Source organism: Solanum stenotomum, chromosome 10, assembly GCF_019186545.1.
Source record: "Solanum stenotomum isolate F172 chromosome 10, ASM1918654v1, whole genome shotgun sequence".
In the NCBI taxonomy this organism is placed as follows: Eukaryota; Viridiplantae; Streptophyta; class Magnoliopsida; order Solanales; family Solanaceae; genus Solanum; species Solanum stenotomum.
The window spans coordinates 2581914-2607454 of NC_064291.1; the positions used below are offsets into that span (position 1 = coordinate 2581914).

At 32.7% G+C, this 25541-nt stretch overlaps 4 protein-coding genes across 5 annotated transcripts; 3 read left to right on the plus strand and 1 right to left on the minus strand.

The window, feature by feature from the left end:
• Nucleotides 1-792: 792 nt before the first annotated feature.
• On the plus strand, nucleotides 793-5910 carry LOC125843286 (U-box domain-containing protein 52-like). 2 transcript variants are annotated; one of them, XM_049522508.1, is made up of 11 exons: nucleotides 793-1017; nucleotides 1103-1156; nucleotides 2413-2516; nucleotides 2664-2785; nucleotides 2981-3195; nucleotides 3280-3355; nucleotides 3497-3794; nucleotides 3894-3995; nucleotides 4076-4504; nucleotides 4775-5530; nucleotides 5723-5910. In XM_049522508.1, the coding sequence occupies exons 1-11, from the start codon at nucleotides 813-815 to the stop codon at nucleotides 5780-5782; spliced, it is 2421 nt and encodes an 806-aa protein (XP_049378465.1). In that variant the 5' UTR covers nucleotides 793-812; the 3' UTR covers nucleotides 5783-5910. The 2 variants fall into 2 exon arrangements, with proteins under 2 accessions (XP_049378465.1, XP_049378467.1); XM_049522510.1 differs by lacking the exon at nucleotides 1103-1156.
• A 6594-nt stretch (nucleotides 5911-12504) lies between these two features.
• On the plus strand, nucleotides 12505-15671 carry LOC125841927 (gamma-glutamylcyclotransferase 2-1-like). The gene is made up of 8 exons (XM_049521117.1): nucleotides 12505-12790; nucleotides 13791-13927; nucleotides 14029-14105; nucleotides 14479-14535; nucleotides 14686-14742; nucleotides 14877-14917; nucleotides 15044-15115; nucleotides 15240-15671. The coding sequence occupies exons 2-8, from the start codon at nucleotides 13819-13821 to the stop codon at nucleotides 15508-15510; spliced, it is 684 nt and encodes a 227-aa protein (XP_049377074.1). The 5' UTR covers nucleotides 12505-12790; nucleotides 13791-13818; the 3' UTR covers nucleotides 15511-15671.
• A 1056-nt stretch (nucleotides 15672-16727) lies between these two features.
• Nucleotides 16728-19833, plus strand: LOC125841988 (uncharacterized). Its single transcript, XM_049521176.1, has 3 exons — nucleotides 16728-16837; nucleotides 18157-18291; nucleotides 19403-19833. Exons 1-3 carry the CDS (start codon nucleotides 16801-16803, stop codon nucleotides 19669-19671), a joined length of 441 nt encoding a protein of 146 aa, XP_049377133.1. The 5' UTR covers nucleotides 16728-16800; the 3' UTR covers nucleotides 19672-19833.
• Nucleotides 19834-20088: 255 nt separating this feature from the next.
• LOC125842469 (probable plastid-lipid-associated protein 8, chloroplastic) lies at nucleotides 20089-23671 on the minus strand. Its single transcript, XM_049521767.1, has 4 exons — nucleotides 23404-23671; nucleotides 22013-22136; nucleotides 21077-21256; nucleotides 20089-20381 (listed from the first exon to the last, which is right to left on the minus strand). Exons 1-4 carry the CDS (start codon nucleotides 23638-23640, stop codon nucleotides 20188-20190), a joined length of 735 nt encoding a protein of 244 aa, XP_049377724.1. The 5' UTR covers nucleotides 23641-23671; the 3' UTR covers nucleotides 20089-20187.
• Between the last annotated feature and the right edge of the window lie 1870 nt (nucleotides 23672-25541).

Here is a 25541-nt window from a genome sequence, read left to right on the forward strand (position 1 = left end):
TCTAGTCCCAATTAATTATTTCGGTTCTTATATTAAAAGAAATATGTTGTATTTGATTAATTTTAAATTATATTACCCTCACATATAAATTAATTAAACAAGTTTAACAAAACACGTGTGATAGTTAAATGATGAAACAACTACTCCCTCTGTCTCAATTTATATTACTTACTTTCTTTTTAGTCAGTCCCAAAAAGAAGTAATAATTTAACTTTAAAATGTTTATTTTATCCTTAATGAAATAATTTATTACAACACAATTTTCGATCATTCATTTTTAGACCAAAAGTTTTAAAAATCTTTCTTACTTAAACTCAGTGTCGAGTTAAACAACCTCACATAAAATGAGATAGATGAAGTAATAATTTTGATAAACATTAAATATAGTGGCAAATATTCTAAGAACTAAAATCAAAATTGAAACTAGAAGTTTGTTATGATAATTAATACTAGTAGTGGTTACTATTACATAAAACCAACTAAGTATCCACCAAAAATGGAGCTCCAATCAAATTCTCTGAATTTTTTTAATCACTAAAAATCATATCTTTCTTCTCTAAGGTAAATTCAAGAACAGATCAAATTCAACTAAGTGTCATAATTATCAAGATTTTCAATTCTATGATTAATTTTGTCATCAAGAATCAATACAATGGGTTGAAGATAGAATTACAAACAAAAGGCCACAACAACATTTTTATGTGTTAGATTTGAACAATTCTTTGTGTAATACATATTTGGATTAATAATAGAATAGGAATGATCATGTATTGTTGAAACTATATATATAATTTTTTTTGAAATTGAAGAAAATGTGGCCACCACCACCAAATATGAGTGGAGAAAGAATGCCACTACCAAATAAACTAATAGCAGTGTCAATAGATAAAGATAGAGGAAGCCAAATTGCTTTAAAATGGACTGTTGATCATCTATTAGCCAGAGGACAAACTGTTCTTTTGATTCATGTCAAATTAAAGCAATCTGCTAATGCATCTGGTCAATCCACATCTTCAAGTAATTCTTCTAATCTTTCTCTTTTAAATATTTGTTTGTTTGTGCATGTTATGTTTTTTTTTAATAACAGTGTATGTACGACCAGCTTGCTTGGACCTCGACTATCCCATGGAATACCTGCTACCTCCTACCAACACAGGTATCGGGTGACTCTGGGATTTGTTTGTGCATGTTGAATGTTGTAGAATGACCACTTTTTTACAAATCAAAATAAGTAGAAATGTTTATGTTTAGGAGGAGTGTTTTATTGAATACATGTTACCTTTCATCAGCACGGGTACTAGGTAGTTATGGCATTTCTTTGTGCATGTTGAATGTTGTAGAATGACCACTTTTACAAATAAAAAAAAGTAGAATGTTTATGTTTAGGAGGAGTGTTTTATTGAATACATGTTACCTCTCATCAACACGGGGTATTGTTTGTGCCTGTTGATAATGTAGAATGGCCACGAGTATCAAATCAAAATGAAGATATTAAGGATTGTTTCAATGAATACATGTTACCTCTCATCAACACAGATACCAGATAGTTATGATAGTTGTTTGTGCATGTTGATGTTGTAAATGGCCACTTGTACAACTCAAAATGAAGATCTTAAGGACTATTTCATTGAATATATGTTGCCTCCCGTCAGCACGGGTACTAGATATATAGTTATGGGATTTGTTTGTGCATGTTGATGTCGTAGAATGACCACGTTTACAAATTAAAGTAGAATGTGTATGTTAGTAGGCGGAGTATTTCATTGAATACATGTTACCTATCATCAGCACGGGTACCAGATAGTTATGGTATTTGTATGTGCATGTTGATATGGTAGAATGGCCACTAGTACAAATCAAAATGAAGATATTGAGTAAATTGTGTCCATTTGGGATCCCATGATTGGAATCAACTTCAAGTTGTGCTTGAAATGTTGTTGATGGTGGATGCGTTTTTGATGTAGTAGCTGAAAGGTACAAAACTTTAAGCGCGATGAACGATTTACATTTTTATCAAATCTATGCTAGTTATTGTAAGCAAGCAAATTTGCAACGTCAAAACTAGCAAAACATGATTGCATAGTGGATAACTCTGTCTACTTAATGAGTTTGAACCCTGTTCTCTTTGGTTTTCATCCCACTTCATCGACCAGTAAGCCACATCCATTGATACTTTGCATGTCGAAGTCTTATTGGACTTATATCAAACTTTTTGTCTGATTTGGTTGTGTTAGAGTTAGGAGTTCATTGCAAAGTTGAGTTATAGTTGATCGCATATCAGATAACTCTGTCCACCAAAACTTAGACAAATGGAAAGAAATCACCTACTGTTTTTTGCTACTTCATTATGTTGTTCTAATTAGTGTGAAATCACATTGTTGCAGAAATAACTCTGTACATTTTACATTTCAGAATCAAACCAGAATTCTGATGAAGGTGGATCGGGAAATATTGAATTGGATCAGCAGACAAAGGAACTGTTTCTTCCTTTTCGAGTATTTTGTACACGAAAAGATGTTAGTAACTCAAAACTTTAGATGAATTCACCTATAAATATGTGAAAAGAGTAACAAACATTTCAGAAAATTTGTCAAGTCATACTAATTATGTCCTTTCAGCTTTCGCGTTTCTAACTTTGGTTCTTCTAATCCTTAAAAACACAGATACAATGTTATGATATTGTGCTAGACGACACGGATGTAGCCAGAGCAGTCATTGAATATGCGACTCGAACAGGAGTAGAGGTATTGATTGTTGGTGCTTCAACGAGAGGCGGTCTTCTCAGGTATGACTCTGTATGCTGCAGATTTTCCTTACATTGCTTCATATAGAACTTTAAAAATGACTTTTTTATGAGACGTCATACTCTATCATGAATATATATATGTCTGTTCAATTTAAGACCCTCGAATATTACAATCTTCATAGGAATATGTTGATATGTATGCTACAAACTTGGCTTAGAATGTCTACATTGCAGATTTAAAGCCAAAGACATACCAGGAGGCATTTTAAAAGGGGCTCCTGATTTCTGTACTGTACATGTCATCTCCAAATCTGGAAAGATCTCATCTACACGTGCTGCTTCTCGCTCCGCGCCTTTTGTCCATCCACTACGTCACCAGTTGATGCAGCCAGTGAGCACCAAATTTGCTCCATTTGATACTTCAACACCCTCTTCTACTAATTCAAGAAGTGAGCCAAATACCAAAAAAAGCAAAGTCCTTCCATCAAGTTTTTGCTGCATCCTGTGGTTCATTCTTTAACTGCTTTGTGTAGGTTCATTTCCAGGAGGTCCGAAGCCTGTTTGTGATCCTCCGCCTTCTACACTTCAAAGTGATACAATGAGTTTCAAGTAAGTGATAACCTTAATCTGTTGCATACGCGATCAGAATGTCATAGTCAGTGATGCAAGTTCTTCAGAACATTTTGACATTTATAGTTTTGCATAGTTTTCGCGTCTGAAGGACTAAGTCAAATGTACTATTTTAAACAGGTCTCCATTCACTCATAGGAAAGGACCTAATGGAAAGCCATATGAAATCTCTTTGCCAGATACTGACATATCATATGTCAGTTCTGGAAGGCCAAGCATTGATAACATCTATTCTTCATTATCTGATAGCTATGAAAGTGGTGGACCGACCCCTCCTCGGCTTTCAGGCTTTTCAGACTTTGATAGTCAAAGTTTCGATTCCACACAGTTTGGGCGGAGATCTGTGGACACCACTCCACCAGAGCTATCACTTACGTTATTGGACGGTGATAGACCATCATTTTCCCAAGGACCAGGAGTAAGTATTTGTAAATTGCTAGACCATTCATGATCTGCAACATATGTTTTTGTCTGATTGAATGGCTATAAAAGAAAATTCCTTTCTGTTGGCTTACAGGATGATATAGAAGCAGAAATGAGAAGGCTAAAGCAGGAGCTTAAGCAAACGATGGAAATGTATAGTTCGGCTTGCAAGGAAGCACTTACAGCAAAACAAAAGGCACGATAAAGGAAACTATTACTCCTCGCACACTATTCATAATGATTCTACGAGTGTACTAACATGCTGTCCATTTGCAGGCAATGGAACTTCAACGCTGGAAAATGGAAGAAAAACGAAGATTAGAAGAAGCACGTTTAGCTGAGGAAGCTGCACTAGCACTTGCAGAGAGGGAAAAGGCAAAGTCTAGAGCAGCCATAGAGCATGCTGAGGCATCTCAGAGGCTTGCAGAACTAGAAGCTCAGAAGAGAATCAGCGCGGAAATGAAAGCTTTAAAAGAAGCAGAAGAGAAGAATAAGATACTAAATAAACTTTCAAACTCTGATGTCAGGTACAGGAAATATACAATCGAGGAGATCGAATCTGCAACAGACTACTTTGCTCAAACTCGTAAAATTGGAGAAGGAGGCTATGGGCCAGTGTATAAATGCTATCTGGATCATACACCTGTTGCAGTTAAGGTCCTCCGTCCTGATGCAACTCATGGACGACAACAGTTTCAACAAGAGGTAAATCAGTGAAAGCTCCAAATGTAATGCATATATAAAGAAAGGGCATCCTGCATTTACCCAGGGTCCGGTCAAGGGGTGTGATGCAGGCAGTCTACCCTAATGCAAACATTAGTGTCTGCTTCCATAGCTCGAACCCCTGACCTATAGGTCACACGGAGACAATTTTACCATTTCTCCAAGGCTCCATTTAATAATGCATATATATTAACATGTTAAACTAGTATAGTACAATTTCTAATTTCGGAAACTCTTTATCTTCCACTGCAGATTGAAGTCTTGAGCTGCATACGGCATCCTAACATGGTGCTTCTTCTAGGAGCCTGTCCAGAATACGGGTGCTTAGTATATGAGTTTATGTCTAACGGAAGCTTAGATGACCGTTTATTCCATCGAGGAAAGACACCACCACTCTCTTGGCAGCAGAGGTTTCGGATTGCTTCTGAAATAGCTACTGGTCTACTTTTCCTACACCAAAGCAAACCAGAACCACTAGTTCATCGTGATCTAAAGCCGGGCAACATTTTGCTTGATCGCAACTTTGTGAGTAAGATAAGTGATGTTGGCTTAGCCCGACTAGTCCCTCCATCAGTAGCAGACACTGTCACTCAATACAGAATGACATCAACTGCTGGAACATTCTGCTATATCGATCCTGAATATCAACAAACAGGCATGCTTGGTGTAAAATCTGATGTATACTCCTTAGGAATCATATTCTTGCAGATACTAACCGCGAGATCACCAATGGGACTGACTCACTATGTTGAAAGAGCAATTGAGAAAGGGACGTTTAACGAAATGCTTGATCCAGCTATTCATGATTGGCCCTTCGATGAGGCTATGCGTCTTGCCAACTTATCGTTACAATGCTCTGAGCTAAGACGAAAAGACAGACCGGATCTTGGCAAAGTTGTCTTGCCAGAGTTAGAAAGATTGAGAGCACTTGCTGAAGAAAATTCATGTCCATCACTTATGTACAATCTAAATATCTCACCAAATCATAGCCAAGTTTCCCTCTCACGGGTAAGTTACAAGTTTAACTTCTATACACTATCAGATATCTCGTTAACCTGTACAATAAGCTAAGTTACCTAAAACATATATACTAATCATGTAACCTTCTTATTTACACTGTCAGTATATATAACGTTAAATCCATAAACTAAACTTCATTAGATCTTTATTGACAACGTTTTTTCTATATGATCTATGCAGGATAACTTAAGCTATCCCAATACAATGCCATCGAGCTATGAGAGCTCGAAAAGCCAATAAAGTACAAGGATCTAATTGATGAGAATTTTGTTCTAAAGTTATAATTTTCTTGTAAGAAAAAAAGGACTTGCATTATTCCTCTTTTTGGTCCTATTATTTGTAAGTAACATTTTCTTCCTAGGTACGGAGTCGCCTTTGTTAGGGAGCGTTTTACCCCTAATGTAGGACTTTTCGGCGCGAAACCGAATTTAGACGGGCTCTAATGTGGATACTGAACACCAGGTGGGAAACAACAAGAACATTTTCTTCCTCTTTTCCAAGATGTAAATGCTATTATATATACCCTATTTTTATTAGTTTGTACAGATTTGGTGTAAAGAGAAAGAAGAATTTGTTTGTTAATTCAGTTATTATTATAATATTAACTTGAGATTACTCTAGAAGCTTATAAACTTTAAATTCTGAATCTGCTTATTAACTCGAATAAAGTCTAAATTGAAAAATTTGCAACGTGACCTAAAATTGAATTGTGAAATAGTAAGCTAGAAATACGTTTTCCTTTTGTTTGACATGTATCGAATCCTTCAAAAGCTACATATTTATGGAGAATTCAATACGAATGCGATAACATTTGTAGAGCCTCTTGCACAACATTTTTTAATACTTCGCCTTTTTTTCCCCATATTAATCTCTCTCCATATATATTGAGTAAGAATTAAGGTGAAAATCAATAGTTAATTATTTCTCCGTTTCTTTTTATTTATCACATTTCGCTTCCTAAGACTTAAGAGTCGTGAATTTTGACCAATATTTTAAATTTATTTTTTTTCACCATATTAGTATAAGAAAGATTGCAACTAATAGTGTTTTTTATATAATTTTTGAATATCTAACTTTTAAATTTGAAATATTAAATTAATCTAATTCAATTTAGCTCTGAAAATTAATCAAATTAATTCTCATGAAGAGAAATGTGACGAACAAAAATCAACAAATGGAGTATAACTCGATTTTCTAAAATAACAACTATTTTGAATCTGTTATTTTAACAAGAATATTTTTTGGCTTAGAATCCTGCACTAAAGTGAGAAATAAATATGACAAAATCACATCCTATAATTTCTTTCTTTAAAACTTTACTTAATTAATTCCTCCCTTCACAATTGTCTAGGTTCAATGAATCTAGTATGTTAAACGATTCTCTGCTACTACTCTGTCTGTTTCAAAATACTTATTATCTTTAATTAAAATATTCATCATTCTTAGTAAAAATATGTATCTCAAAATATTTGTCATTTTAAAATTTTAAGGCAAAATTAATTACTCTCTTCATTTATTTTTATTTGTTCATTTCGAATTTGGGAAATAATTTAGTGAATAAGTAATCAATATAATGTTCAGCATGAAACAAGAAAAAAATAATTATCTTTTCCTCGTATGTTAAAACTGACAAGTATTCCTCCGTTTACTTTTATTTGTCTATTTTGAACTTAGGCCGCCCTTAAGAAATATAGATTAATATAAGTATTTTATCATAATATTCATATTAATTGATGTATAGTCTTAGGTCTTGAAAAATAATTTGGGAATAAGTCACTAATGTTTATTGTAAAAAAAAAAATGTTTATTGTAATAATGTTTTTTTCTTAATATGTTAAAAGTGATAAGTAAAAGTGAAAAAATATTATAAATATACTGAAACAAGTAAAAGTAAAAGAAAGGAATATATTTTATTCATTTTTACTAGTAGTTATTCTTGAAAACTATAAACACTTACGATTAATTAAAAAAAAACTTATAAATAAAAAACACGGTATTTTAAAACTCAAAGACTGTATTTTTATTGGTAGTCTAGTTGAAGCAAAGTACTAAATTGGTGGTCCACTCCTATGCACCCGCCTCAAATTCCAGTCAAAAACGTGAAAAGTGAATTTACTCTACAAAAACGACTAGATTCATTCAAAGCTTTCCTTGCAAAAATTACTATTCTAGGTGTGGGGTGGATCTAGGACTCTACGAGGATATTCATTTGAATCCCTTCGTTATTTTTATGTATATATATAGATTTTGAATGTCTTGAATATAAAGGTAGAGTCGTAGAGATCGACTTAATAATTTCATATTTATCTTCAAGTTTTAAATTCAAATCTTGATCATTATATTTTTATTTTCTGAAATTTTTCAGTAAAAATTCAAAATCCATCATGTGGCATACACACATCTAACATAATGTGTGTGTGTATATACATATATTCCTACAAGTTTGGAGAATCTATCTAAAATAGAGTAAAAATAATGTATTGTTTTGACTTGATGTGTAACCTGTTTGACCAAACTATTAAAATTATTTCAAAAGGCGTATGAGCATGAATTAAGTGATATTTAAAAAGAAATTAAATGGCATTTAAATTAGACAAACAAATTAAAATGAAGAAAATAAATTAAAAATGAGTGTGGATCAACTTTTGAAACTTAAAAGTTCTTTTTGAAAGTTTAGAGTGAAAAATTGGGACAATTATAACCAAACATATTTATGAAAAATAGTTTCAGACCTGAAAATCAACCTCGATAATCAATCAGGCACCCGACCTCGACACTCAATCCAAGACCTATCTGAAACCCAATTTTTGAACTAGGACCCAAAACCAACATCTGACTCGGGATCCAACTTTTGAAGCAGGATCTAACCCCGAGACTCGACCCCAACCCAAGATCTGACCTCCATTCGAGACTCGACCTTGACCCGGGACCCAAGACCCGACCTTGACTCCTGACCCCCAACATCCGACTCAAGATCCAACTTTTGAACTGAAATCCAAACCTGACACCCGACACAAGATTCAACCTCAATTTGAGACTCAACCTTGACTCGAGATCTGACCCCGACCCCAACATCCGACTCCGATTTGAGATTCGATCCCGCTCTAAGACCCAACTCTGTCCCTAACATCCCATTTGAGATCCAACTTTTGGATCGGTATCCGACCCTGACACTTGACTTGAGACCTGAGACCTGACCTATTTCATTTTTATAATGATCAATTTAATGTGGTCACGTCGTTATTTTAATACTTTTTAATAATCATATTTTATTCTTTACCTACCTTTTATAGTAGTTCTACCCCATATCCTATATTTCTTATAGATTTAACATTCAAACTGTTGATGCGTGTCATTATGTTAATGTTAGAGAAAGATAAACATCATATTCATTAACAACAATACGTACAATACAATTAATATGATATTTTACGAAACAATACATAACAATCATCCAAATATAGAGTTAAGAAATCATAAATAAAAAAGATAATTTTATTAATTTATTCCTTAACTTTTATTTTATTTTTAAAATTTTACAAACTTATTTACCCTCTTGAAAAATGAATTAATCGTAAGAATAAACTTTAAATTCTGAATCTGCTTATGAACTTGAATTAAGTCTACACTGAAAATTTGCATTGTGGCCAAAAATTAAATTGTGAAATAAAAGTTAGAAACATATTTTTCTTTGTTTGATATGTATCGGATCCTTCAAAAACTACATATTTATGGAGAATTTAATACAAATGCGACAATATTTGTAGAGCCTCTTACACAACATTTTTTAATACTTCCCTTTATTAATCTCTCTCCATATTTATAAAGTAAGAATAAAGGTGAAAATCAATCATTAATTACTCTTTTTGTTCCTTTTTATTTGTCACATTTCGTTTTCTAAGAGTCAAAGTGCATGAACTTCGACCAATATTTTAAGATGTAGTTTTTTATCAAGAAGAATTGAAACTTATAGTATTTTTATATAGTTTTTGAATATCTAACTTTTACGTTTAAAATATTAAATTATTGTAGTTCAATTTAGCTCCGAAAATTAATCAAATTAATTCTCATGAAGAGAAATATGACGAATAAAAAACAAAGAAGGGAGTATAACTCGATTTTCTAAAATAACAACTATTTTGAATCAGTTATTTTTAAGAAAGAATATTTTTTGTTTAGAAATAGTTCACTTTAAATAATCCTCTAATTTCTTTCTTTAAATTTTAATTATTTAATTTCTCCCTTTACAATTGTCTAGGTTCAATGAATCTAGTATGTTAAACGATTTTCTATTATTACTGCCTCCATTTCAAAGTACTTATTGTCCTTATTTAAAATATTTTATATCAAAATATTTGTTGTCCTTATAAAAAATATTCTAATATTTTAAAATTTCAAGACAAAATTAACTATTCTTTTCCTTTATTTTTATTTATCTATTTTAAATTTTACACACCCTTTAAGAAACAATATATCACAATATCACAATATTCATATTAAATTATTTAGTGAGTAAGTAGTTAATATTGAGATAAAAATAAAAATATTTTTTTAATATATTAAAATTGATAAGTACTGTTCACTTTTATTTACCCACTTTGAATTTATTCTGCCCCTTAAGAAACAATGATTAATATGAGTATTTTACCACAATATTCATAATAAAATAAAAAGAAATTCTTGATATGTTATAAAGCAAAAGTGAAAAAATATTTTTAAAATAGAGGATAAATAAAAATGAAAGGAATAAGTATCTTTTATCCATTTTACTAGTAGATGTTTATGAAAATACAAACACTTCAATTTATAACATATGAGTAAAGTAAATATTTAATAAAAATGAATTATATTTTAAAATATAATATGAGTAAAATAGTCAAATAACCTTCTAATCCTACTATCAATGTTTTTTATTTTTTAAAAAAAACTTATAAATGAAAAAAACACGATATTTTAAAACCGAAAAAGTAGTATATTTTTATGGGTAATTAGTCTAGTTGAAGTAAATTACACTAAATTGGTGGTCCAGTCCCATGCACCCCGCCTCAAATTCCGGTCTTAAATGTGCAGAAATGAATTTACTCAAACAAAACCGTCTAGGTTCATTCAAAACTTTCCTTGCAAAACTATTACTCTATGTGTAGGGGCGGATCTAGGACTCGAGGAGGATATTCATTCGAATCCCTTAGTTATTTTTTATGTGAGTATATATAGATTCTGAATTCTTTCAACATAAGAGTAGAAATTGACTTAATGTTTTATATTTATCTTGAGATTTCAAATTTAAATCTCAAGCACAATATTTTTAAATCTCGAACCTCCTTAATAAAAACTATGAATCTGTCATGTGACATGCACACATTAAACATAATTTATATAAGTGTTTGGAAATTTTAAGAATCCAACTAAAACAATATAAAATCAATATAGCATATTTTACCAAGCTATCAAAATTAGCTTAGAAAATGTATGAGCATGAAATTAAGTGATACTTAAAGAGAAATTAAGGTTTTTTCAAGTATCACTTTGTCAATTCACGCAATTTGCTCATTAAAATTTTTTTCAAATGAATTAGCTAAATATAAATTATTTTTAAAAAAAACACTTTTCTAAAAAGTCATTTAAAAAAAAGTACTTCTAAAAATAATTTTTTTTAGTAGCAATGCCAAATAGGCTTTTTGATGAGTAAGTTTGAAGTTCTAAAAGAAAATTACGTGACTTTCTATGAAAATAACTATTAATTGAATGATCATCTAAGATATTAACGCAAAACCACTGTCATAAAGTATTTTGAGAAAAAGTATTACTTCTTCTTTTTTTATTCTACTTTTTTCATAAATTTGTTTGGTTATAATTATGTCAATTTTTATCTCGAAACTTCCAAAAAGAACTTTTAAGTTTGAAAAGCTGACTCCAAGTACTTTCTTTATTTTAATTTATTTGACAAAGCAGATGAAAATAGAATTAGAATGAGATAGGAAACTATGAATTAATTCTATTTTCAAAGTTTACACTCCTGAGAAAAAGAATTAATCATAAGAATAAAATAGGAAAATATGAATTAATTCTATTTTCAAAGTTTACCCTCTTGAAAAAACATAAAATCATAAGAATAAAATAGGAAAATATGAATTAATTCTATTTTCAAACTTTACATTCTTGAAAAAGAATTAATCATAAGAATAAAATTAAAAAATATATGAATTAATTCAATTTTCAAAGTTTAAACTCTTAAAAAAAGGAATTAATCATAAGAAAAAAAATTAGAAAATTATGAATTAATTCTATTTTCAAAGTTTACACTCTTGAAAAAAAGAATTAGTCATAAGAGTAAAATAGAAAAATATGAATCAATTCTATTTTCAAAGTTTACCCTCTTAAAAAAAATAATCATAACAATAAAACACAAAAATATTAATTAATTCCATCTTCAAAGTTAACACTCTTAAAATAATAATCATAAGAATAAAATAGAAAAGTATTAATTAATTCTATTTTCAAAGTTAACACTCTTAAAAAAAATAATCATAAGAGGAAAATATGAATTAGTTCTATTTTCAAAAGCTAAACACTCTTGAACAAAGAATCACTCATAAGAATAAAAAAAAATGCTCTTTTCGTCCACTTTTAATTGTTATATGCGTTTTTAAAAGTCAATTTACTTAATTAGATTACATTAATTCGATATTTTAAATAAAATAAATAAATATTCAAAAATTATAGAAATTGCAATTTTTTACATATCAATTTGATAAAAACTACGTAAAATGTTAGTCATTTTTTTTTTTTTTTTGACAATTTGACTCTAAAAGGAAATCAGGACAATTAAGAGTGAACATAGATAAAAAAAAATATATGAATCACGTTTATTTTCAGTAAGATAGACAATTAATATGAAATAAATACCGTCAATCCTCCCACCACCACCTCCTCCAAACCCCATGAATGAAAATGGACAGATGCATTGATGTTGATGGACCAGGCATCCACATGGTGTCTAGGTACAAAAAAAAGTATAGAATCCCTTTCTTTCTGCTTCACCTATAAATATACTTTCTTTATTCTTGTTTCCTCCTCCATTTCAGTAAACCCATTTTTAGAGAAGAGAGAAAATTCAAAAAGAAACAAATATCTTTGTTTCTCTCTCTGTTTTCTTCTCTCTCCTCTAGGGTTTCTCTTTATTTCCTCAAATTCATCCTTTTTCAGGAAAAAAAACATTGCTTTTTCATCCATTTGAAGCATATATTGGTGAGTCTCTCTTTGCTTTATCTCCATTTTATTGAAAACCGAAAAAATTGGGGTAGGAGTAAGTGAAGGGGAAGGGGAAATAGGGAGGGGATTACAAGATGGGGAATCGAAACCTCGAACTCACCATATGGAGGTGAAAGTTAGTAGTTAATTAATCGAGCTACTAAGATTTTTCGATTTTTTCCTTTTGTTTTTTGTTTTTTTCTTCCTAATTTTGCTGATATATTAGCAATTTGTTATCGTTTTTGAAGTTTCTTGGTTTCCTTTCCCGATTTTTAGCTTGTAATTTTGTTTCTGGACATTTATTTTACTTCAAATTAGGTTTTTGTGGATGAACAGTAAGGTTAATGTTATTATGACGAAGTAAAATGTGTAAAAATGTTATCTTTTCCTAATGTTTGTACATTGTGCTTAATAAATTGTATATTGTGTTTTAGAGCTTGTATAGTGCGTTGTATTACTCGAATACTATTGCTTGGACTCTCCAACTGGTGTCGGATCCTTAAAAAATGCACTACTTTTGGAGGATCAGTTACACTCCCAATGACACTTTTGAAGAATCCGAGTAGCATAGTTTATGGCAACAAAACATTTATTTTTTGGGAATACAATTTGTGCTTTTGGTTTGGCTTTGGAAGAGTTTGTTTAGGATAATATATACTTTGGCTGTTACTTTTATGGAAAATTATAACTAATAGTATTTGTTTTAGGAAATAAAGTAGCTATTTTCTTATAGTTTTTGTAATAAACAAGGTCCCTTTAACCTTTTTGGTGCATTACAATGAAACAAATAGAAAAGAATCAAATAAAGTTGTATTTTGTTAATGTATTTTGTCCTGCTCTGAAGTGTTGTTTCTATCTCTAGTGGCAAATGCAAAATTTGGGAGAAAAATTGTTTCCCAAAGCAACTTTCTGCTTTTATAGTTGTTCTTGAGGGGAAAAAAGAGTATATTTTAGAGTATTTCCATTTGAATAATCCATTTTATGGTTAATAATGCAGTTCTCAGCTTAAAGAAGCTTTCACAATCATGGTCTTCTGGATTTTCGGCTATGGCTCCTTGGTATGGAATCCAGGTTTTGAATATGATGAGAAAATGATTGGTTACATCAAGGATTACAAGCGTGTGTTTGATCTTGGTACGTTGTTGTTACCCCGAGGCTTGTCATTGCTTCAAGTTTTGATATTTGTTTGTAGAATTTCTAATTTGAAGTCAATTGTGTTTATGTGAATGCATCAGCTTGCATTGATCATAGAGGTACACCAGAACACCCTGCAAGAACTTGCACATTGGAAGAAAGCGAAGGAGCTATTTGCGTAAGTGGATGTTAGCTTGTTACTTTCTTTACCTGCAGAGTATAATATATTCTACATGAGAATGTCTTTGAGCAGAAATGTTGCATTTTATTTCTCTGTTTCTTTAATGTTCTAAATACCTATCATAAATTGTATAACATAATCTCTTTGACATGCCAATTGCAATGCAAGATGCTTTTGTGTTGCATCCTTGTGTAGTGAGAAGTGAGAACAATAGCTCCGAGTATAATTGCTGCACTCTACTTTCAGTGATTTAGACTATGATTGTGGTTAATGTTGTTGATATTGAATTCTTGTTGTTTTTTTTCAATCTCTCGCCGAATGTTCTTGCCATTTCTTGTGTCAGTTTACTTATATGTGCATTTTCTTTCAGTGGGGTGCTGTTTATTGTGTGCGAGGAGGGCCTGAAAAGGAAAAGAAGGCAATGGAGGTATGTGAACTATTCTTTAATGATCTCTCATAATGTTTATGGTTGTTCCATTCCCATCTCCGGGCCTCGGGCTTCAATTAGTCTACACATCCTCCCATAGCACTTGCACGTCTCGACTCTAATGTTGAATCTTTAATCTGTACTTTACAGTATCTTGAAAGAAGAGAGTGTGAGTACGACAGCAAGACCTTAGTAGACTTCTACAGGGTAAGTCAATAACTTATTTGAGTCTTTGCATCTCTTTATGGAATGGGAACAACACAAGTTATCGAGGAGAGTTAACGAACTGGTTAAAGAGAAAACAAGCTCCTTTCCTCATGTTTTCTTAATTACTCTTTCAGGATGAAGACTCTGCTCAGCCAGCTTTAACAGGAGTAATAGTGTAAGTTCTTTATCCGATGCCTTTATACTTTCTCTAACGTACCCCATTTAAGTGCAAGAACTTCATATAGTTCGTTAATGTGGAAAAAATACACATTGAGTTGATTGTTCCAATTTCCCATTTCAGGTTTACATCCACTCCTGACAAAGTGAATAATAAGTACTATCTAGGGCCTGCCCCGTTGGAAGAGATGGCCTGGTAAAGACTTGGTTCCTTTGCCCATAAGTAGTCTTTTGTCGTGGAAATGATCTCTTATGTGTAAAAATGAAGATCTCCCGTCTCTTTGGCTGAGATACAACCACCTTTGATGTCCGTTTTGCAGGCAAATTGCGACTGCTCATGGTCCCTGTGGAAACAACAGAGAATACATATTCAAAATGGAGAAGGCTCTATACGATATTGATCATGAAGATGATTACATCATAGAGCTTGCAAATGAAGTTCGGAAAGTTCTTGAAATCGTAGGTGCTGGGATTCAGAAGGAGAAGGAGTTACTTGGTTCTTCACACATTCCACTCAAAACCCAAACTTCACCTGTGAAAATCTTTACCTTACCAGAAGCTGCTGCAGTTGCTGTCGCTGCCGACTCATGAAGAAGAAAACTAACTGGAAGAGGATGAATATTATGACTTATGAGGAATATGTAGTAGTTCAATGTGAGAATTGTAGGAGGGTTCTAATAAGTTATTAATGTATTACTTTGACCAGATTAATGTAGTGAAATTGCTGTTTGAAACTTTATTCCAAAACTTTTAACATGTTTAATCCGAGTTCACTGTGAGAAATGTAGGAGGGTTCTAATAAGTTATTTCTTGTTAGAAGGTCTTTTGGCAATAGGATAAGTTCACATTCTAACTGCACGATACTAGTCGAGTCAGGAATTTCACTAAAAGAATGTTAAAAATAGCTTCTCACCTATAATATGGAATTAAACTCTTTATTCCATATTTCTTTTCTTACTGATTGAATGAAGGTAGAGAGATGAATATTCGATCAAAACCCTTAGTCCGATAGGGGATAGTATACATTCAATCTGGATAAGACACTGAGATGAAAGACGAATCAAGTAAGAAAGGCAGAAAGGGGCCTCTTTCTCGAGTGAGTTTTTTTTTTGGGATTAGTCTGATTGTCCTCATTCAAGTTTGTAGGAGTGCGAGTAAGGAGGATAGTAGGCGAATTTTTATGAATTGAATGAGATTTCAACTTCGACAATCGAACTTGTTATATCTTAATTTATGTGATACAACTCACTACTTTCTCTAAGAATGTTAAAAATAGCTTCTCATCCAGAAGAACAACTTCTTGTATCTTAATTTACGTGTTCCATTTCTTGTTAGTTTCTCTAAAAAGAATAATTTTTATTCATATTTAACTTTAAACTTCCAAATTTATCCTATGTTCTCCTTTATATTTTAGTATAATAATATTAGTTTCTATTTAATTGTTAATTTTAGCAAAATCAGAGAAAATTAATATTTTTTTCCATTTTTACCTTTGCTAGTAGTAAAAGTTAATAAATAAATTAATTTATAATTACACAATATTTTATAAGTATATTAAAAAAAGCTATTACAAGGATTAAGACCATCCTAAAGTATATATCTGCATTAAAATCTTACTAAATTGAGATCGCAGACCCATTTGGAGAGGTAGAGGTGATACTCTCAACAAGATTTTCTCCATAATCGAAGCTCAAATCGAAATCTCTGATTAAGATGAAATAGTCCTACCACTTCACCGCATAACATGTCGAAAAAATTGAGCCTGTTTGGCATTAGAATAATCTTTTTTTCTTTTTTTCTTCTTGGTTTTCCAGTGACTCTTAGAATGTTCGAGAAACCAAACAAGATACTCTAAAATGGAGCTCTGTTCCATAGCAATTGATGATTGTAATGATCTCTCTTCATCACTCTCAAACAGGTACGCTCAATACCCCCCCAACCCCAAATTGTTTCCCTATTTCAAGAATTTAAACTGCAAAATTGGCAATAGAAAAAAAAAGCATGAATTTTTAATCGTAGTTTGTTGAATTATTCAGTGTTTCGTTTGTGTATTTATGACATTGTACATGAAATTCGTGTAAAGATAAGTTCTTTTTAATAATCGTGGTGTCTGGATAAACTTGAGTATACCTCCCACCTCTAATGATATCAGATAACTCTATTCATCAAGACTGATATAACAATAATATATTTAGTGTAATTTCACAAGTGGAGTGTGTTAATCAAAGCTAGTACAGTTGATACTAGTGTTTTTATACATGGGATTTGAACCTGACACGCCATGATTTTCAATTCAATTCATTGACGGTAAAGATTGGATTTTTTTTTTGTAAAAAAAAAAAGGGTGGATATAACTTGCCCTTTGAAAATGATGAAGATTTAACATGGATGATTTTAGGTAAGGTAAATGAAAAAGATTAAATGTTCATGGATTTCTTTGAGTGGAGATCTTTGTTGAAGCTTGGTGTGGGAGTTTAAAGATCTTTTCTTCTATGTTATTTGTATAAAGAAATTATTTGAAAGTTGAATTATAGGAGTAGCAATTTTTGTCGAAAATTGAAGTTTATACCTGGTCATTGGAATATGATAGATGGATTGTTCTTCTATTTGCTGTTATTATCAACAACAACAACATACAGTGAAATCCCACTAAGTGGGGTCTGGGAGGGTAAAGTGTATGTATACCTTACCTCTACCTCGGGGGAGATAGAGAGGTTGTTTCTGAAAGACACTCGGCTCATGTTTGTTGTTATTATCGCTAATAAGAATTTTACTTGAGGCGATTGCTTTTGATTGTACGAAAGGTTTAAACCAGAAATGTTGTGTGCCTGCAAATTTTTGCTAGATTCGATAAGAAGTATGACATAATGTTATGTTTCTGTTTGGGGGTGGGGTAGTGTCTTGACCAGGAGTATTGTATTATTATCTGGTATTTTGTCAGTCTTAAATTTCTATCACTATCTGTTGTTTCTTTCGCTCTGGTTATCTTTTTATCATGTTGTTGATTACAGGGCGCTGTCTTTATTTATCATTGTATCTTTCACTCTGGGATTGGAGGTAGAAGGGAGGGAAGGAATCTTCAATCTCAAATCAGTTTTAGGGGGAGGAAATGTGTATTATAGATAAAGCATTTCCGAACGAACATGCTTACCCTCCATGATAACCCGGGAGGGGTGTTGAACTAGGCACATTGCCAATTAAGTTATGAGGTTAATTTATTTGAACTTCTTCTATCAGGTAAGATGTCAGATTACGAAAACGTTGTTGCTGGGAAGTTAAGACTAAAGGGAAAAGCTCTAGATGTGAAATCTAACGGGATAAAAAAGAAAAAGAAGCACAAGCATCAGTATGATCTCGTGACTCAAGTGACAGGTAATAACCAACACACAAAAAAGTTTGAAGCATCATTCTTTTGCTCATTGGAGATCATATCTTGTTCTCTCTGTTATCATGCCTAACTGAGAATTGATTGTTTCATTTTACCTTACTTATGGCCGTTACGGGTGGTGCTTTTTGTTCATTTCTAGTTATCTTAAGTTTGTCTAAACAGTATTCTAAGAGCGGCTAGGCGTGAGCATTTTTTTAGATAGTAGTTGGTTTAACATTCAACTGCACTTCTAATTTCTAGCCGCGGTATATATGTATACTGACATGCTATTCAACCTACTTCATGAGCAAAATTATGTCATGCATTTTAACAGCCTTGGCTGATCTTTAGCAGAAAAATCTTAACGACCTATACTGAAAATAGTCAATTCTGTATGGTTATAACTTATGCGAAAAGAACATCTGGTAAGAGTTTTACTGCAGTGGGTCAATGTTGTTGTATTTCATCGTGTTTTCTGTGCTCATCCTTGTAAAAGTTAAATACCTTGTTCACTAATGTTTGCTTTATCTTTTGTGTCTCCGTTGTCAATCTCATTTTTAGTGTCAATATGAGTTTCACAACCTTGTTATTTAAAGCCTAGTGGCTTTTAGCAAAGGGAACTGCCCTAGCATAAGACGCGTAATTTTATCTGAGATCAGCAGCTATTTCTATTGTTTCAGTGAAGATGAAGAAAAAGCAAAGAAAATCGATATGTATCATGTAGTTCATCTTGATAAAGCATAAACATTTACAGTTTGTTTATGGCAAAATATATAGATGTCCTTAACTTTGCCTCAACCAGCAACTTTACATCCCAACTTTGAAAATGCATATCTCAAATGCACAATTTGAGAATGTACATCCGAAAAAGTGTGTTTACGAGCCCAACTTAAACAAAGTTAAGGTGTCTAAACGTGCATTTTCAATGTGGGGGTGTTTAGTTGTCAGTTGAGGCCAAGTTAAGGTGTCATCTATGTATTATGCATTTGTTTATTGATAATTTGTGAACTTAGTTTAGAAAATATGGTATGTAACTAATCCATGCTTGGATGTTATGTCCATTCGACTTGACTCTAACTTTCGTGTGTTGAACATAACCTTGTTTGTGGATGGCAGGTGGAAACAACACATTGACAACAAACCAACTTGAGGATGATATAGACGATAGTTATCTTGACGACAGAGGGAGGAAAGAACAAGTAACCAAGAACGACGATCATCTAACACTAGCAGAGAGAAAATACCTCGAGCAGTGGGAGAAACTAAACATCAAACGACTGGCAAAAGAAGCCAAGAAATCCCACCGCGATAGAATTCAAGAATTTAATCGATACCTAGCTAATCTTACTGAGCATTATGACATTCCAAAAGTTGGTCCTGGTTAAGATGAAGCAGTCTTTGGTAACTCCATTTTTTTCCTGTCATTTTGTGCATGCTATGGATTGTTTTGAGTCTTGAATTCAAATCGATTTGTACTGTAGCTGAAAACTGCTGCTTGTTTCTTAGACTCAATGCCCCAAAAACTATATGAGAAGTTCTATAAGTTGCAATCTTTTTCATATTAAGTTGGTCGATCAAACTTCATGTAGTTTGACTTTCGTAAAATGAAACATAAGTAAGTATTTCGGAACAGAGGGAGTACACACACAATAACAAACAACAGTTATTGCTAGCAATTTTCACTACTCAATCACAGAGATACGGAAGATTAATTCACTTTCTTTCTGAGTTTGGTAAATTTGGTTCCGAAGGCTGGAAGTTAGTGATAGTTTTACATTACACACCCAGAATAACGCGACGAGTTCTCTTTGAACAATGTTCCAATTTGTTTCACTTTCTACGATATGTTTGTACATAGAATTGGTTGTATACTATAAGAATAAACTTGAAAGACTAGCATTTCAAGGTTTGCGTCTTTGAAACACAAACAAGGAACCTCTTGAGCCTTTTCCCAATCTGATCTTCTCATCAATGTATGTGATTTCTAGTTTAACTTCACTCTCGCCACCATACTGAAAATCTAACCCTCCTACCTTGAGTTCAGGTGGTTCGAACACAACTTGGATCCATTTTTCATCTAAAACATTCAACTTTCCTGCATCATGAAGCTGGTGGTTAGAATAATCCCAGACTAGAATGGTAAAAGAACTGGGCACCACATCATGAACTAGTCTAGACCTTGAATTGACGTATCAAGTTTTGTCTTGGGCATGAAAGAGCAAAAATACTCGCTCGTACATCAGGACAATGATACTAAATCTAAGAAATGATTATGTGAGCAAGTTATTCATCAGTGCTTGGCTGCCTAGAGCAAAAGGTGTCATACACCTTCGTTCATGAGACGAAGTGTAAGCGAATTTAGCTAAGAATAGGACATAACAGAAGCAAAAGTTCACATAGGAGATACCAAACTAGTTGGCATTAAGGCTTAGTTGTTGTGTACTTCACTAATCTCAAAGCTTTCATATAAAAACATCCTTATAATGGTTTAGGATTTAACAGATTGTGAACTAAATACAGGCAACTTAGAAACCAGAAACTGTAAATGTGTATAGACAAAACGAACCGAATTACAGTCAGATGCCTGTATATTGTTCTTGTAAAGTATGCTAATTGCAAGCAGTGACATGCTAAGGAAGTGTTCCCCTTGTTATGTTTGGCATTTGATGCAGCAAATCACGCTTACCATATAAACACACAAAGACAATTCTACTCCTCTATAAAAGGATAAAAGAATGAGTAATAAGAGATAAATGTGGAAATAGGACATGCTTGCCTCTGTTTTCGTACCTTTTAAGGAAACCTCACCATCAAGGAAACCAAAAAGCGAAAAGGAAACTCTGTTCCTTACAATGTCAGGGGCTTCAACAACCTGAATCATTTCATTCGTTTTGAAGAAAAGGCAACCAAATGCACTCCGATAGCCACCCCCAGGTGAAGTGGGATTTGAACAGTACACTACATCCCATTCTGCAAGGAATTCACTATTAATTGCAGTGTAGGAGCTTTTGATTTGCTATGAGACATGGTTAACATAACTATTGCCTTTATGCATAAACTGCTAGAATTAAACTTCAGTAACTATTGCTCTTCAGATAACCAGAGAAACAACTAACATCTTTCATCAGCAGCAAATCTTACAGTTTAATCAAACGCACACTCACATACACACACACGGACTCATATTACAAATAACTACATGATAGTCACACAACGGGTGTTAATTTTTTAAAGAAGTTATTTTACCTATCATCCAAAACATTTGATGCATGCTAAGTGCAAATAGTCAACGTGAGCACCCAACTTCCTTAACAGGTTCTAGCTTGTTTATGTTTTCAAGCCAGCTCATGTATAACTACAGAGGTTATTCCCTATTTTGGTGCATTTTATTCTATGGTATACAAGTTCATACATTCTTACACAGTATCTCTCCACAGATCATATTCTGCAGACTTATAAAGTGGAAATTCTAAAATGTATGGGGGGTACGCTAATTTGCGTGCACACATTGTTCAAAACAAGAAGAAAGAATTGGTAGGAAATTCTTCAGAAGAATGGTGCACTCAATGCCTTACTAGAAATAGGCACAATGTAGGAGAAATAAGATGCGTAACTAGGCCAGATATACTACGTTAACATAGAAAATAATTTCCGATAATTAAAGTGTCAAACTGGGAGACATTAACATAGAAAATTTAATAGAACTCTTTCTCTTAACATGTTTACCTCCGAATATAAGAGGGCATTTCACAGGTTCATCCACGCAAAAATGTTGCAATTCTTGAACCACTTCGGCTACACTTTTGTGCTCATCCCTTGTCAGCAAAACCCCTCGATCTGTTTGCATAACCTGGTTAAGTGATGATGCTCAGCTGATGTTATTATAACTTCCTAAACAAAAGTACTTAGAATGCAACTATAATGTAAGTAACACATGCAATAAAAATACAACCAAATTGGCCAACTGCTACAATATAAGGCATTTGCCATGTGGTTGGGTAGGTAAGATCTACCGTGCTTCTTTAACCTTGAGAAGTTAGTTTCACTACTTTATGAAGCAGCACAATCCAGTTAGACTCTTAATCAAGATTCCCCCTAATCTTTTGGTAAGCATTTAAAATCTACAAGGAAACACTGGCCTATTTTTTCTCAACCTATTTGAGGCCCAAAACTCTACCACTGGTGTTAAAGTGGATGAGCCTAGAGAATGCACACAGAGAGATTTTAGTGTGCCTCTTTTTTTCCTTTTGGGTTCTTTCTGAAGTACAGAGGTATCTGTTTTTCACCCAAGTGTGCAGCAAATTGTAATGATAGGCCAGGGTTGTGCTGAATTTTGGCATACTTTGTTACTTTAATTTGAAGAGGCTTTGTGTAAGTGGCTAACAACCACAAGAGGAAAGGTAAATAGAAAGTTACTAAACGAAAATTTCAGAGATGCTTCATTAAGCAACAGTTCAGAACAGACAATAAGCAATAGTAGTTAAGATGTCAAAGAAAGTTAAGATGTTGAACTTCAGGTTTTTGGTTGCATAACACAAAGAACCAGATAAAAGGGAGTTGGTAAGCACCCTCCACCTCCAACCATAAGTTTGTGGGTTCGAGTCAGTAAGAGAGCAAAAAGGCGGGAGCTCCTATGAAGAGGTAAAAAAAAGAACTTTTTTTTTATATATATAAATGTGGTGTCTAGGCCAATTTGCGCATACCTCTACAAATTCCACCATACTCGCTACCTCCCACTAGCATAGGTATTGGGTAACTGTTCAACCAAGGTTTGGATAAATAGGAAGAAACTAAATTTCGACTCCGGTGAGTTTTGAACCAGAGACCACCCAAGACCTTATAGTTCTCAACGCACTTTATTGACTACTAGGTCCCACGCAATGTACTAGAAATTGTTACTATCAGTTTATCACTGCTGATAGTTTGGACTCAGTGAGTAAATTAAACATACAAGCTGTTTGAATCGCCAAATTAAGGTTATTCACTAGTTTTAGACTGCAAAAAGCAACTAAGCTTACTGTTCTATCTAAAAGGAACTCTAATTTACTAATAATTTCATCAATGTCCCCTTTTTCTTCTAAAAAAATCATCAGCAAATAAAAGTCCAGTAGCTGTACCTTAGAAAGAATGGCACCAACGAGGTCATCCGGTTTAGTAACTGGCGCTGGAGATGCAGATACAGAAGCATAGATTGGAGAAAATGTTTTCGACGTCCGGCGACGGTAAGAGCGGTTTTGAGGGAAGTTAAGAGCTAGATGAGAAATCGATTGAGCGGCAGAAGAGGATCTCCGGCGAGTATTTCCGATGAGAGCGGTGGTGGTGGTGCCGGTACCGGCGACGACGTAAGTGGCCATGGTGATTTTGGCATTTCGAAGAGGAACGATGGAGAACTTGTTTTTGTTTAGATGGTTGTTCTGAGCCAGACACGTGGATTTTGCAAAATCGGAAGTGGGACCGGTTGGATATGGGTGTAGGCAATGAGGGATTGCCACGTAAAATGGAGATCCAAAGGAAATTTTGCTAGTGTGCTGTTTAGAACGGGTCTTTTCGTTATTACCTAACGATAAATTTAAATGATACAATACAATATAATAGAATTTAAGTAACAATCAAAACAAATATCGTATTTATACTAACAATACAATAGATAACAGGCTAACAACCATCTAAACCAAGTGTTAAAGGTCCCTAATTAAAAACATCCTTATAATGGCACACTCGATTAAACTATGAAAAGTCTTAATTATTTTTGTAAATATGATTTTTGAAACTATTTATCCCTAAATTATGAGAGGTTTTAACTATCCCTCTCAAACAAAAGGATTTTGGAAACTATTCACTCCGTAATATATCATATAGCATAAAAAAATTATTTCGTCTAATTTATATGACTCACTTCTTTTTTAGTCAATCCAAAAAGGAATGATACATATATATATTTAGTCAAAATTTAATCTTCGTTTTTATTTATATGATGTAGTTTGACTTGATATGAAGTTTAAGAAAGATAAAATCTAAAATAAGTCATAAATATATGTGTAGTTATTAATCATTTCATTAGGAATAAAATGGAAATTTTAAAGTCAATATTAAATTACATGATTGTTCCCTTCAAATAAATAAATAAAATTTGGCATAGTATGAAATTTTAATCGAGATCTATTGAAAACAATCTATGAACCTTTATAAGATTGGGTTAATATAGTCTACATACATACTATTTTTATCCTAATAAGTTTAAAGAATATATTAAGCAAGAGAATAAAAAATTGGTAATCATTTATGTAAGTTTCTATTTATTACAATAACAATATATCTAGTGAAATACTATGAGTAGGATATGAAAAGAATAGAATATCGTTATCTTGTAGGTAGTAAATCTCTGCTTATTATTTTTGTTTTTATGAAAACATATATACCTCAACGTAGGGCTTATCGGATGGATCAGCCGGATAATCTCGCTTAATTTGGCCTAACAGATATGTAGACAATGAAATTTTATTGATAAATCCATATTAAATTTTGGATTAATCTATAAATTCATGATATATTGACCAAGTTCAATTACTAGTTAATAAAGTCGGATTAATATTTAAGTCAAAATATATGATTTAAATAAAGTCCAAATCACATTTGGGTCAATCAATTAAGTTGACAAGACGAGCCCAACTCATGTTCTTCAAACCCAAGGACCAAAATTGCTTGGACAAAAATACCCCTAAAATTCTAGCTCAAACCTATATAAAGAGGTCTTAATAAGACCAAAAGAAAAAAGGAAGAAAAAGAAGAAGGCACATAGAAATACATAGAGAATCCTTGCTCTTTAGTGGTGATCTGCAAGTCTTCCGCATACAATGAAGTCTTCGCTCCAAGTGCTGAGCCGCAAGTACAAAGAAGTTTTCGCTCCAAAAGTTGAGCCACAAGTATTCCATCAAATCAAGAATATCATTGAAGAGAAAAATCAGTGGATTACATATCTTTTCTTAAATTTTTTATAAAGATTGTAACCTTCGCATAAATTCAAATACAAATATTGTTGTTTGCTTGCTATTTTCCTTTTCTGTTTGTTGTATTTCATGATTGAAACTTTAGACGCTTACAAGATATCGACTTTTGAATTTATTAATCTGCTAACCAACTTATAAGATATCAATTGGTTCGATAATAGATTAGCACTTATTGAACGCACCTTAAAAATAACTTATTTTTCCTATTTTAAGTACAATTAAATTATAAAATTCTTCTATATTACAAA

What these genes read in the sequence shown, in the direction of transcription:
- LOC125841988 (XM_049521176.1), top strand. Translation starts at nt 16,801, where the DNA reads ATGATTGTAATGATCTCTCTTCATCACTCTCAAACAG. An exon ending in TCTTCATCACTCTCAAACAG is followed by an intron (nt 16,838 to 18,156) that starts GTACGCTCAATA and finishes TTCTTCTATCAG; the next exon opens with GTAAGATGTCAGATTACGAA. An exon ending in TCTCGTGACTCAAGTGACAG is followed by an intron (nt 18,292 to 19,402) that starts GTAATAACCAAC and finishes TGTGGATGGCAG; the next exon opens with GTGGAAACAACACATTGACA.
- LOC125842469 (XM_049521767.1), bottom strand. Translation starts at nt 23,640, where the DNA reads ATGGCCACTTACGTCGTCGCCGGTACCGGCACCACCACCACCGCTCTC. An exon ending in TTGGTGCCATTCTTTCTAAG is followed by an intron (nt 22,137 to 23,403) that starts GTACAGCTACTG and finishes TCACTTAACCAG; the next exon opens with GTTATGCAAACAGATCGAGG. An exon ending in ATGCCCTCTTATATTCGGAG is followed by an intron (nt 21,257 to 22,012) that starts GTAAACATGTTA and finishes AATTCCTTGCAG; the next exon opens with AATGGGATGTAGTGTACTGT.
- LOC125843286 (XM_049522508.1), top strand. Translation starts at nt 813, where the DNA reads ATGTGGCCACCACCACCAAATATGAGTGGAGAAAGAATGCCACTACCA. An exon ending in CACTTACAGCAAAACAAAAG is followed by an intron (nt 3,996 to 4,075) that starts GCACGATAAAGG and finishes GTCCATTTGCAG; the next exon opens with GCAATGGAACTTCAACGCTG. An exon ending in GACAACAGTTTCAACAAGAG is followed by an intron (nt 4,505 to 4,774) that starts GTAAATCAGTGA and finishes CTTCCACTGCAG; the next exon opens with ATTGAAGTCTTGAGCTGCAT.
- LOC125841927 (XM_049521117.1), top strand. Translation starts at nt 13,819, where the DNA reads ATGGTCTTCTGGATTTTCGGCTATGGCTCCTTGGTATGGAATCCAGGT. An exon ending in AAAGCGAAGGAGCTATTTGC is followed by an intron (nt 14,106 to 14,478) that starts GTAAGTGGATGT and finishes ATTTTCTTTCAG; the next exon opens with TGGGGTGCTGTTTATTGTGT. An exon ending in CCGTTGGAAGAGATGGCCTG is followed by an intron (nt 15,116 to 15,239) that starts GTAAAGACTTGG and finishes TCCGTTTTGCAG; the next exon opens with GCAAATTGCGACTGCTCATG.